Source organism: Uranotaenia lowii, chromosome 3 (genome assembly GCF_029784155.1).
Source record: "Uranotaenia lowii strain MFRU-FL chromosome 3, ASM2978415v1, whole genome shotgun sequence".
NCBI lineage: Eukaryota > Metazoa > Arthropoda > Insecta > Diptera > Culicidae > Uranotaenia > Uranotaenia lowii.
In genome coordinates this window covers 106,152,423-106,165,981 of record NC_073693.1, presented here as the reverse complement: position 1 = coordinate 106,165,981, position 13,559 = coordinate 106,152,423, and the positions used below count along the sequence as shown (strand labels likewise).

Genomic DNA, 13,559 nt, shown 5'->3' with positions numbered 1-13,559 from the left:
CTCAGTGTAAAAAAAATGAATAGATTGTTTTTTTTTTATTTTCGCATTCATTTGTTTCTTTTCTTTCAGATGTGTATCTCTTTTTCAACCTTCTAAAATTAGAATCATGAATTCAGGATTCGGATTTTCATTTTATAGGACAAAAATCAAGTTTGGACATGTAAAAAGTTGTAATAAAAGTTGAAATTTTCCAGCGATTTTGTTTTTTTTAATTTTTGTTTTAGCTACTATGTTTGTGTACGTATGTGTGTCCGTGAGTGTTTTTTAGGAGTAATTCGTCATCACCTATCTAAAGGTGCCTCTAGGTATAGTCTTGGTTGATTGAATATCTAAGAGAACTAGCGAATGAATTAGAACGCAGAGCTAAGTTAAATACCTAGAGAGTAAAGAGATGATTATGCATACCTAACAGCTGCTCGTTCGAAGAGAGCGAAAATGTCATCAGCAATAGTATTCTTAGTATACGGAATCACAATTTCCTATAGATTTTCAGTTATTAGCGAAAACATTCTTTCGAATTGGTTTTTTGTATTTTTTTTCTCTCCATTCTTCGTTTTAAATCAACTTAACGCCATATTTACTCATCGAGATTGATATGTCTTACATAGACTAAAATGAACGAAATTATGTAAAACCTCTTGAAACTACTATCCGTTAACTGTGTTGAATTTTTAATTCGTTTGCTGTTTTTTTTTGTGATTTTTGATTTAGGTGGATCCTTTTCTTTGGATAGTGTGAGTTGAGATTCGTTTTTCAGTATAATTAATCATTTTTAATGTTAGAACTAAGGAGTGTATAATTTTTACAATATCCTTTCACATTCCAGACTGGTCAAAACAACGAAGTAATTTTTCGTATTTTAAGTACACAGCATTTCGACATTTAAAATATTGAAATTGCAACTTTTATGAGCTTAAAGACCAGAAGGTTCATATATTTGTCCCTTGGTTCGAATTCTACAAAATTCTCAAATTTTGTTATTTGATCTATCTTTTAGAAAATAACGACGGCATGGAGTCATTTATATTAGATGGAATTATCTCTTGAACTTGTGACTACATATGGTCGGGATGCGACCAGATCGAACTGAACGCCATCAGCAGTTTTTTGAGACACTTTAGTTTAATGTACTAATATTTTCAACTTTGGACAAAATCTGTAAAACTTAGTAACCAGAATTGATAGTTTTTAATACGAGGAACAATTCCCAGGGGATAAATTTACTTGTTTTGGCCTCTCAAACGAATGACATGAGTTTCAAAATCTGCAATTTTAAATTTTTCTTATGGCGTTCAGTTCGGTCTGGTCGAAGCCAGGCCATATAAGTTCAGCTGATGTACTTTCAAAATTGGATTAATTTCTTTTTTATAACATCTACCAACTTCTTAATTAAAACTTTTTTAAACTAAAAAAAATTGAATTTTACTTTGGGAAAGTTGTGGAATATTGCACGCCTTCTCAAAAATTCTGTAACTCTTAACCATTTCAAAATACATATTGTGATGCTCAAATGTCTTCGAAATGTCTGTAAGATTCAACAATTTTTATCTTTCTCAACTTTAACCTTAATACCAATTTAACCATCAAAATGAATTGTGTGGTATCTTATAAACTTGATTGATAGGTGTTGAAAACTTCCAGTTGAAACCAAAAATTTCTAAGCCATATATCTATCGATAAGATGGGTTAAAAATATAAAACCTGAAAACTTTGTAAATGAAACAAATCAGTCAATTGACAAATATTCATAAAGAGAAACTTAAAAGAGGAATTCTGCATTGAAAGTCAAACTTCAGAACTGAGGAAGTCAAAATCGAGCAGCAAGCATTTACTTCAAGTAATGTAAGTTGATTGATCTCACCCGAAACTTCCAATATTCGGCAATTCAAATAGGTAATCCAACTTTTCCACCGCTAACGTTTTTGCGGCAAGCAAGAATTTGCGTGTTGGTTATTTCTTGCAGACAATCTGTTTAAAAGAATCGTTTTTACAAATATGAAACTTTATCAGTTCTTCTCAAGTCTTTGTGAAAATTCCATAACTTTCACACAACCTCTTTTTTCAGAATTTTCTTACATATCAGCAATCGCAGCAAGCTACGAAAAGCTTTGGTGCTAAGATACAACCAGAAAAAATCGAGCTGTTGAGGGAAATTTATGAACACTTTACTAATCACCGACTTGTGACAAATCTCGTCATAAAAAAACTATTTGCAACACATCTTCGTCACTAAGATGTCACCATTCCTCCTTTTCAAACATCTTTTAAAGGTTTGACCGTTAATGTGACAGAATAAACTTGACCGAATTCGAACAAAACAACATGAAAAATGTCTTGAATAAACAACGGTCGATAGAACTTTTTAAATTTGCTTTCGAAAAGTGTAAATAACCGAAACAGATAGCATTTTTTAAAGTAATGGCCGCGAACTCTACATTTTCCGGGAAGGAACCCTAAATGAAATTCCTTATCAAAGGAATCAAAAATAACGCCTGGCTTTCCAGCAATTACTCCAACGATGAACCAGAATCCCCTGATATCTGGTACTTGCACTTTTTCATCGAAGCAGTTAATTTATTTAACTAACACTTAATTTAGGCAAAACTTTCACGTTCGAAGAATAAAAACTGTCTATCCTCGGATCTGGCAGAATTAAAAAAAAAATCTGTGCATCGTGTTTAAAGAATCAAAAGATGCCAAAATATGTTCAATTACATTACGTCAAATTTAAACTCCTCTTTCCATAATTTTTTTTACTGTGCCTGAAACAATTTTGACGGTTTACGAACTATGAATGACTTTGAATTAGGTAAATATGAGTTATCGTGGCGAAATATTGTCAGAAAAGCATATTTGATTTTCCAAAACTATAAAGTTTTCGCAAAGCACATCTAGAACATCAACGGATAAATAAAATGGGACAGATTAGCATTTCTAAAGCAAACATGTGTTCCCACATCGAACTCAAATGAATCAAATCAATTTTCTTTATTTCCTTATGGATACAGTGAGCGAAACAAAATAGTATCACATCGTGTTTTGCTTATTAAAGTATGAATTTTTGAAAATCATCAAAATTTTCTTAAACAATTTGTTTTAAATTGTTTAACGGAGAATTCAAGCATTAGTTTACTTTTTTTGGAAGAAGGAATTGGCGTTGAGGTCCAAATATATGAAAAAAGGGCGAAACAAGAATAGTACCACTTATGTTTTCCAACAAAAATCAAGATTATTTTGAAAAATTTACTGTGTAAAAGTTAAAAATAATGCTTCTACGAAATATTTAGGCGTTTTCTAGTATTTTAATGGTTTTTAAGGGGTTATTAATCCATTTTCTTGTAGCACGAAGAAATTTGACATGATAGATGATAGTTTATAAAACCGTTTATTTCTTCACTTACATGAAGTGGAATAATGTAATAAGTGTTCTCGGTTAATTTTGAATCAAGAAATTCAGATCAGAGTTTAAAAAATTTGTTTTTCATTCTTTCAGTAAACCACACTTTCTTCACTCCCAAGTCGTAGATGGCACACGGATAAAAATTTTGAAAAAGTTTATGAAAAGTTGATTTGGCTGTAGAGCATTTGTCAACAGCTTATCGCTAAAATAATTCAACAGCTGGTAGATTTGGCTATTTTTTCTAGTCTACATTATACAATGCGATAGTTAGTTCTCAAATATCACTGATGCTTGACTTAACCTCAAATATTGTTTAGCCAACATTTATTTTAAGACGAACAAGTAAGATGTTCTCTTAAATCAGAAAAAAACAGTAGAAGGAGGTATTTGATGAGCTTGTGCGGAAAAATATGGTCATCAGGAAAGCACAGGAAAGGTAAATTGATTAATTTTTGAAGTTTTTCTCTCTTAAACAGTTTTTATTGTTTTTATGCACATCCACTTGGGCAATGCTGCAGCAGACAAACGCTGATTCCTGGGGGAGGAATCCGGGAGGTGCTGAAAAAAAAACAACGAAATGAAACCTGAATTTTATAAAAGTAAGTTTTAATATTTTTCCGAATATTTAAATCATAGTCCTGATTTTAACGAATACTTTTATTTTTTTTCAGGGCCAACTTCTCCCAGTAAGCCTCGAATTTGTTTTCAGACCACGAAATTCTGGCTGCAGCCTAAGAGCATAGTTCACTGGTGTTGGGAAAAAGTGGTAGAAATTTCGACACTTACGGCACATTTTGAAAATTTTGCCATGCAAAAACATGTTCAAGATCTTTGGCCTTCTAGTTTTTTACAACACGTGTTGTATTTTCGCGTACCGTGATGCAAAAATAGTAATATTTCTATCACATACGGCTGAAATAGAAACAGTGTTGCAAAAAAATACAACGCCTCAAGATCTTGAAAACATTTTTGCACGGTAAAATTTTCAAAATGTGAAAATTTCTAGAAACTTTTTCCCAACACCAGTGAACTTGCTCTAATGAACCAAAACAAACAATGTTTTGGTTCTGCTCGAGACAGCAGATTTGAACCCCCACCATTAGTATGTCTTGGAACAACGTTTTTACAATGATGTCGCCCAGTAATTCTTAAATTTGTTTTAACATTTTTGTGGTTTAAAAAAAAACTTTTTCTGCTCTATTTCTCCTGAAAGTAAATGCAGCAGATCAAAATTTCTGACTTTTGTTGAGGAAATAATCCGATGATCATAAATTATCACATCAGAATCAAATTTTTTATACAGTTCTACCACAGAGAACAGACGTATAAGCTAGTTTATGAAACTTGTTTTAAAAATTCAAACTACATTTCGACCCAATTTTTTTTTTCGGCTGGGTCATCATATGTCTCCAAACACACTAATGAAAACTGTCATAACAAAACTGAGAAGAAATAACAAAACACGTTTCAGTGTTCAGCAGGTCGTATTTTCTACGTGGCATGTTAACAAAATTGCTGTAGAAATTTAGTCACGTAGCATTTAATAAAAAAAATATCATTAATTTCATTCGCTATTTCCTTCAAATTTGCTCGATGTACAAAATTGTTATCAATAGAATGAAAAAAAAAATGATACGGTAAAGTACCCTCTTCGAGATGTCTAGAATCAGTACTGTTGCGTGAAATTGATCGTTAAGCGTATTCAAATTCAACTGAACTGAACAAAGAAAGTAAAATTTTCTCAGTCAAAAGTAACTCTAACAGGCGTTATAAATTATGAGTCCATATATAATTACGCCTTTTCGAAAACTGGGTACTTTAAAACTTCATTTGTTACTTTTAAACGACGCAAAAGATGGCACTGTTTCATGTAAATTTTGAACGTCTTGTGTGATGATAATATTTGAAATTTGACACACTTTTCTGAAGATTGGTTCGTTCGAACTTATACATCTGTTCTCTGTGGTTCTACCCTCCTGAAAATCCTCCAATTGTTAACAGATCAATTAAGCAAATGATGTGGAATTTATAGGATAACCTGTGTCGTGAATAGGGTGGCTCCAGAGAGCTGATATACACAATCTTATGCGTCGATGAGATCGGATAGCTAGCCATTAGCAACCATTTATGAAATCGACTGATAGCAGGTAAATCTGAAAGAAAAAGGAGTGTTTTTAAGTTCTTCACCATCTGCTTATTTCAGTACACAGCTTAGAGCCAGTTCACTGGTGTTGGGGGAAAGTAGTAGAAATTTTGACACTTGTAGTACATATTGAAAATTTTACCATGCAAAAATGTTTTCAAGATCTTTGGGCGTTGTATTTTTTTACAGCACTGTTTCTATTCCAGTTGTATGTGATAGAAATATTGCTCTTTTTGCATCACAGCATGCGAGAATACAACACGTGTTGTAAAAACTCCTGAAGGCAAGAGATCTTGAAATGCTTTCGCATGGTAAAGTTTTCAAAATGTGTTAAAAGTGTCAAAATTTCTATCACTTTCTCATAACACCAGTGAACTTGCTCTTATAACGTGCTTCTGTGGTCTTCGAAAAAAAAACAAAAAACGTCACCTTTAAGGCTCAACGATGGAACTCTGAAGTTTGTGTCTGAAAACAAGTAAAATCACGTAAAATTGGTAAGAAATATGAGGATCGCAGCAAGCCGTACATGAGAACGGTCATGTTTTTTCCAACGTCGCGTTTTCTCGTTTGTATTTTCGCGAATATCAATTTTTTTTAATTTAAGGTGTTTTGGAGATTTCTGTTCAGAAAGATACATGTTACAAGTGATTGAAATGCATCCATATAATTGAAATAGATGCTTTTCATTTCTAAATTTGGTGTTCTGTTGTGCTTGGCGAATCGTGCGTGAAGAAAATCGATCATTGGTTATAGAAAATGGAAGTCTATTTCCATTGCATATTATCAAATAAGTATAGTTTCGGTTGGAGGGATATTGATGATCTTGTGATTGTGCATCAATCGATGAGTGTATTTCCGTTAAAATTTTTGTTCTCGTAAAATGCTCATGTAGATTTCTCCGAGTAGAAGAACGAAAAAAAAACCAACTGGAGGTCTGAGCAACATTTACTTTCGGCTCGTATTTGCATTTTTGAGCACTTGACAGAGCCTAAGGTAAACGCGAACAATTAATTGGCGGTTGAAACTGAGGGAGCAGTAATGTTGAGAACATGTGAATGCAACCAATTTGAAGATGACCGGATCCAGGAAAAATAGGGAGCTAGCATCAGCAGGAATCTTTGGAGTTTGGTGAGATCGTTTCTTTTTAAAATTACTCCTTTAACCCAATCAATCAATATGTTAAATTTTAGCAAAATATCATATGAAGTGTTTGGTAGGGAACTCCACGCTTCATTCCTCCCTTGTTCCTGTACCTTTCGCGGTTTTCATCACATGGTTGGCCTGGCCGTAGTAGAATCTGCAATGCATGGTAATATGTAACAGATAATACGCTGAAAAGAAAAATGAAAGACGCAAGTCTTCCATTTTCCAGGATGCCTACATGTTTTGGCCATGTTGATGTAAGAGGAGGAAGAAAAAAAAAGTAAAATTGGTAAGAAATATCAGGAAGATTTTATACCATCACAGATAAAAACAATAATTGGCATAATTAATGCTTAAATGCCAACATATTCGAAAGTGTCAGCTGATGGTGAAGATGATATCGTTGTGTCAGAATAATTATATTAAACTCGGCCTATTTGTGAACAAATTTAGAGCATTAATTGAATTCTTAAATCCAAATTTTTATTTTAAACCGATTTTTATGATTGATGACGGTCTATCTAATTTTTTTGATTCATATTAATGATAAATGTAAAATTGTTTAACTTATTTTTCAATAAATTTAGAATCAAAAAGGATGTAAAATTAATTAGAATAAGTATTCCAAACTTATAAGAAAATTTAACGAAGAGAGTAAAAGAATGCAGAAGTGGAATACCAACCCATCGAACCAAAATAGAACAAAATCTAACAACAATCAAAGGGATTTCGAATCGAAAATGAAGCAACACAAAAGGCAAACATCGTTCGTAATAAATAAAATAAGAAAATATTAAATTTATTTTGAATATGCTGTACAAACTTGTTCCTAACATAAAAGGTATAGTTTAGAAAAAAAAATAGTGGGACTGGGACGCTTGTGATTCGTTTATAGTGGTTCTGATTATTTGTTTATTTTCTCTGCTCAGCTTTGAGTTGAGTTGTGTATGCGCGTGTTTTTTTTCTGTTCACTGTTATGTTTGTGGCATGCAACCCAAAATATTTTATTATGATAGAAATAGGATGTGTGATGATGATAACTTAAAATAAATAGCAATACGATATGATGTAGAGTAGAACTAGAATTAAAAGCAACATAATAAATAATAGAATTTTTTTCAGGAGGACCCTTATAACTGAAAGAAATTAGGTTCAATCAAGAATATTATTGCCTCCAACTGAAAATTTTCACCATCTGAAGAAAATATTTCAATCTAGGAAATTTATTTATTTTTGTTTTCTATCAGTACACTCACACAAAAAATAAGTTATCAAAAACATTCAGTGTAGTCCTTTCATCGATTGGAGCATTTAGTTATTTATCGAAAGTTTAACCACCATCATCATCATAGTAATTTTTATTGTTTGACCAACAAATCTCATCCATCAATTTTTATCTCGTTCGTTTTCCTCAACCTTGATCAATTCCTTTTGTTGATTTTTTGTCTCTTCTTTTTTCAGTGTTTGTGAACATCTGACATGTCTTCTTGTATTTTTTTTTATGTTCACTCCCTTTCCTTTCAGATGCAAATTGAACAATAAAGTTTAAATACACTAACACGATAACTAGAATAAATATAGCAGTTAGAATTCCCTCGAAAGGGGTCACCACTATTGGTCTCGATCCGACATAAAGAAAGATCCTCTCGATCGTGGATTTTCCCTTTTTTGCTTTACATTTGATTTCAAACTCCATTTAGGCTTGTCGTTTTAATTTCAGTTGTTGTTGATGTGAATTCGCGGAGGCAGCGAGTAATTTGTGTTTATTTTTTCGTTTGTTGGCAATGAAAATGTTTACAATTTTCAGAGACTGTTTTCCCCTCAGTTTTGTTTGATTTGTTCAGACATTTTTAAGTTGTTGCTTAGGCCTTTACTGGACTTTTTTTATTATTGCGCCGGTGAATTTCTGAAGAAGTGGGTTGAAAATTGATCAGTTAGATATTTTACCGTGGGATTTTTAGTCTCGAAAGCAAGTATGTCAGGATTTTTCTCCAGGAACTATGTTAAGTCTTAATCCATATGGGTAAGGTTGAGTTTACTAAGAAAAAAATGGCACTGAAATGGAAAAAGTACTAAACTTAAATGGTGACAAAATTGCCAGGTATGTTCAACTGGGTTGTGTTGAACTGAATGTTCAACTGGATTATGTAAAAATTGAGACCAAAAATTCTGCAATTTTTAACCGACTTCTTCACGCACAAGCAAGGAAAGGTATTTTTCCCAGTGTTTGTCAAGGAAAGAGGATTTTTGTTTATGGTTGTGACATCTGTGAATATTCGAGGGAAAACTTAAAATCAATCAAGAAAAAAACTAAACTAAAAAACAGCGAAAATTCCGTAGAATACAAGGCATCGATTGATAAAAATTTAACTTACACGGAAAATAAAACGGATAACGAAATGTATTTAAATTATCATATAATCAAGCGCGACACTGAAATAAAACTTACTGAGAGACATTCGACAAACGAAAGGAAGTTTTTCTTTCTTTTCTGGGTGGGTAGCACTCTAATGACTTAAAAGCTATTAAAACTTTAATGTGGGAGCATCCATACGGTTTAAAAAATTACTACAATTAAATGAAATCAAACAAAAGTTGTTAAAAACAATGGTTGTGTTTGCTGTTGTATTGGTTTGTTGTGTTCTGGCTTTGTATGTGTAGGTTTGTTTCCGTTGTTTGTTTTCACTTCTACTAACAATTGGGTGTAATGTAGAGATAGAGAGACACTAGAATTGGAAGCCATGTTATGTTTTCTCTTCTAGCGGATTCGAAGCGATGAAAAGAAATATCAATTTAAAATATATTTACATTCAAACTCGCGCTCATTTGTTTTTGTTTGTTGTTATTTTGTTTGTAGTTACTGTTGCTGTTAAATTTTCTCCTATGCAGTTTTGTTTATGTGTATATCTAAAAAAAATCAGCAGCTGATTTAACGATTCACTTTTTTTTTTTTTTTTTCTTTTAATTTATTTTAAATTTGCTTACGATTACGATTTTCTTTAGTTGTTTTGTGTTTAAACTTTTGTGATGTACTCTTACGTTGAATTTGTTTTTATTTTATTTTAACACTTTATCATTCTCTTCAATTTGTAAAGTATTAACTGTGATTTGTAATAAATATTGTTATATAGGGGTAAAATGTTGAAATAATTAGGTTTAATGTAATTTGGGTTGCTTTTAGCAGCGTTTAGCAGATCGGCTGCCAGGCGATTTTCTTCGCTTTCCCCGCTCCTACTCGACTCGACTTGACGTTTCTTTTCATCATTGCTTGTGTTAGCCCTAACAGCACAAGTTGCGGTCGTAGTTGTAACAATTGTTGTAGTATTTGTAGTAGTATTAGTAGCATGACTTGTGGTAATAGTTCTAGTAGTTGTTGTTGTGGTTGTTGATTTTGTTGTTGTGGTTGTGGTGTAGATAGTGTTCAAAGTGGGCCAACGCCGACGCCAGCGATAGCGACAGTGACGTCGGCGTCTGGCGTGAAAGTTTGGAATTGCTCACTGCGCCTGCGGATCACATTGCAACAGCCGAACGATCGACGGATCACTCTTGGCCCCCTCGATGAACTCCTCCAGGCTCAGTTTGCCATCCTTGTTGCGGTCCATCTGCCGGAAGATTTTGTCCGTCCGCTTCTCCGGTGTGCTCTCGTCCTCGGGCATCTTCATCACGGATCCAACCATCTTGTAGATTGCCTAAAACGAAACTCGCCAAAGAACAAATTTAGCCATCCATATTTCCGCCCGAAATTATTCAATAATCCTAAAGACATCTTACGGTTACGATTTCCAGCATTTCCTGTCGGGAGATGTAGCCGTTGCCGTCGAGGTCGTACATCGAAAAGGCCCACTTGAGCTTCTGTTCCAGCTTGCCGCGGGAGGTGACGCTCAGGGCACACAGGAACTCCCGGAAGTCGATCGTGCCGTCACCATTGGCGTCGAACGTTCGAAACACGTGCTCTGCAAACTGTTGGAATGAAAGATAACGAGATGAGGAGAGATTATTAGGTAAGTAGGTAAAACTTCAAAACTCAAACCAGAATCAGTCTGTTGAACAAAAAAAAATAAAACCAATAATAAATATGAAAATTTTTATGAAATATGTTCAATTTCATAAAAATACCGGAATTTCAGGCTTTTAGTTTGTTGGATTTCAGTTACTTGAAAAAAAAACAGAAATGGGTATTCCGACATCAGTTTCAAAAATTAAACGGCATATTCATATTCATGTGAACGTGAAAATGGAAATACTCATATTCGTCAAAAACGCGGCTAAAACACATTTTAAAGTTGTGAAACTATAGGGTGTCCCATTATGCCAAAAACGGTTTAAAATGAACACAATTTAGGAGCAAATCCAATTTCTTCAGAAGTGAAAAAATAACTTCTCGGTTCCATCACACGATAATGCGAAAGTACTCAAATAGATTCGTGATAACACAGCTGTGATGCCAGATATTCTGAGTGATTAGCTCAGAATATTACACATAATCGAGAACATTAATATCACTTCAGTTTAGTAATGTAATTAGCTATTCCTTAGAGCAAGTTCACTGGTGTTGGGAAAAAGTGGTAGAATTTTTGACATTTTGAAAATTTTACCATGCAAAAATGTTTTCAAGATCGTGGGGCGTTGTATTTTTTTACAACACTGTTTCTATTTCAGCCGTATGTGATAGAAATATTGCTATTTTTGCATCACAGCATGCGAAAATACAACACGTGTTGCAAAAAAACTAGAAGGCCACAGATCTTGAAAATGTTTTTGCATGGCAAAATTTTCAAAATGTGTCGTAAGTGTCAAAATTTCTACCACTTTTTCCCCTCACCAGTGAACTTGCTCTTATGTTATAAGCAGTTATTTAAGAACTTGACGAACAAAACGAATAAAGATCAACTCTATTCCACTATTAAACCTGCGTTTTCAAGAAGTGAGATATGAACTTTGTTGGATTAACCACGAGCCATCGTGTCCTTTGAGTAGTGAAGTGATGGAAAATCAAGCCAAAACAGTACTAAGTGATCAAATGTTTCAGTAAAAATTGATGTCACCGTCTCATCAACACTTTGGCAATCCCGACCAAGGTGTGTATATACAGGAGGTGTTAAACCGAATATCGAATTCCCAATTCATCCATTTTGGCTATTTAGGCTATGCAACTATGCGGAACTCATGAAGTTTGTTTACCAACAAACCACAGAAATGCTGAGCAAATAATCTTATGTTTGTAAACAAACTCATTGAGAGCCTCGCTCACTCCTCGCCCACTTACTGTGAAAGTCGGAGAACCTCGTGTATCAAAAAACCTTGATCCCGACCACAATGTAATATACAGCAAAATAATAAATCAATTTACACTCAACCTAATTGAAGAAACGATACAATAATTCGGCGTCTTGATTTATTATGGACATAAATTTACATCAAATAATCTTTAAAATCAAAAGCTTTGCAAACAAATTTCAACACAAGCTACCTTTTCTTCATTTTTACATGCCGCCATCCAATTTAGTAAATGAATAAGCCTAAATTTACATCACGTGATATAAGTTTGTACACCCCTGCCGATAACGACTTAGCGTCACACCGAAACGTCAAACGAAAAAACCTCTCGCAGTCGTCGGTTGTCGTATTACGTTATTGTTTTTGTGCAATTTTTTCGACTTCATTTCGTTTTTGACTTTTTTAATGATTTTGTTAATAAAACTAAACTACTTTTTTTTTAATTTGCTTATCCTGCTAGGGGACGGCTGAAAACTACTTTTGATGATATTTGAGTTTTGTGAGTAGAACATTTATACTTATAAGTTCCCGATTTGATTTCTAAGAGCATCAGTACCGGTAAGTGCTATCCCAGGTGTTAACCCGGGACACATTCTAGGTCTTATTTTCGTATTAACAGCTCGTTTGCGCACCGGTAAGTGCTAACTTGTTTCCATTTTTGCCACTGGTGACGCACCGATAGGTTTTATTGTTGTTTGTTACTATTTTCTTTAGTGAATTTTCCCAAGACACTTCAGCACCTGTCAAATCAGGAGGTGGTCGGTATTCAAATTTCGCTCCTGGCTCACTTTTTTAACACCCAGGAGCAAGATAACACCTGGTTTGAAACATTGCGGTGCGCCGTCGAAGTGTCAAAATGGAGTGTTATTATAGCTTTGACACCTGACCGCTGCTGATACTCTAAAAGTACTTATTTCAGATTTGTCTACCAGCCCAAGTAACATTTAAAGTTTTATAGCAGGCTACCAGATAAAGTTTTGGTTTTATAAGCGGCTTGAGGGGTCCAATAAAACTATCAGTGTTACTTGGGCAGTCGTCGTTTTTCTTCCACATTTTATGTGAGTATTTTGGATTGAATTCAATTTTCGTATCAAATATCCTGGATACCAATGGAACCATGGCTGAAGCCAATGATGCCAGAGCTTCAAGAATAATGGTACCTCACAGTGAATTTGAACCTGTTGATGGACACAGCAGCGCCAAGCGAGGAGGACCAATTCAAGGCTGGAAAGATCGAACACCTCCTGCCCATATTTCTTTTAAAAACCGGCCAAGAACGCCTCGGTGTTGATGCCTCAGCTCCCGATTACCCCAGAGAAGAACAGGATGAGATGGTGGACCTGGAGGCAAACCAGAGGCAACCTAGGTTCGCTCTAACTGCTGTCATCGTGCTCATTTATTGCTCTAGAGCCAACCTAGGTTCGCTCGAAAAACGGACGGAGTCGCCCTGAGAAGAAAGTCAGTTTTGCGAGAAGTTCACCAATACTCTCAACGTTGTTGTCAAAACATTAAACAGCTGTTTTTGGCTGAAAGCAAAACAGTTGAAATAATGAACGGGAAAATGATTATTGCCGCGATTTTGAACCTCTCAGTCAA

At 34.3% G+C, this 13,559-nt stretch overlaps 1 protein-coding gene across 3 annotated transcripts in view; it reads right to left on the bottom strand.

Moving 5' to 3' along the window:
* Positions 1-7,453: 7,453 nt before the first annotated feature.
* Positions 7,454-13,559, bottom strand: part of LOC129754530 (neurocalcin homolog) — a 424,186-nt gene continuing 418,080 nt past the window's right edge. For all 3 annotated transcript variants that reach the window (XM_055750660.1, XM_055750662.1, XM_055750661.1), the window contains exons 4-5: positions 10,458-10,646; positions 7,454-10,375 (exon numbers count right to left, since the gene is read on the bottom strand). In XM_055750660.1, the coding sequence (XP_055606635.1) occupies positions 10,181-10,375; positions 10,458-10,646 (384 nt within the window). In that variant the 3' untranslated portion in view covers positions 7,454-10,180. The remainder of the gene's footprint in view (positions 10,376-10,457; positions 10,647-13,559) is intronic.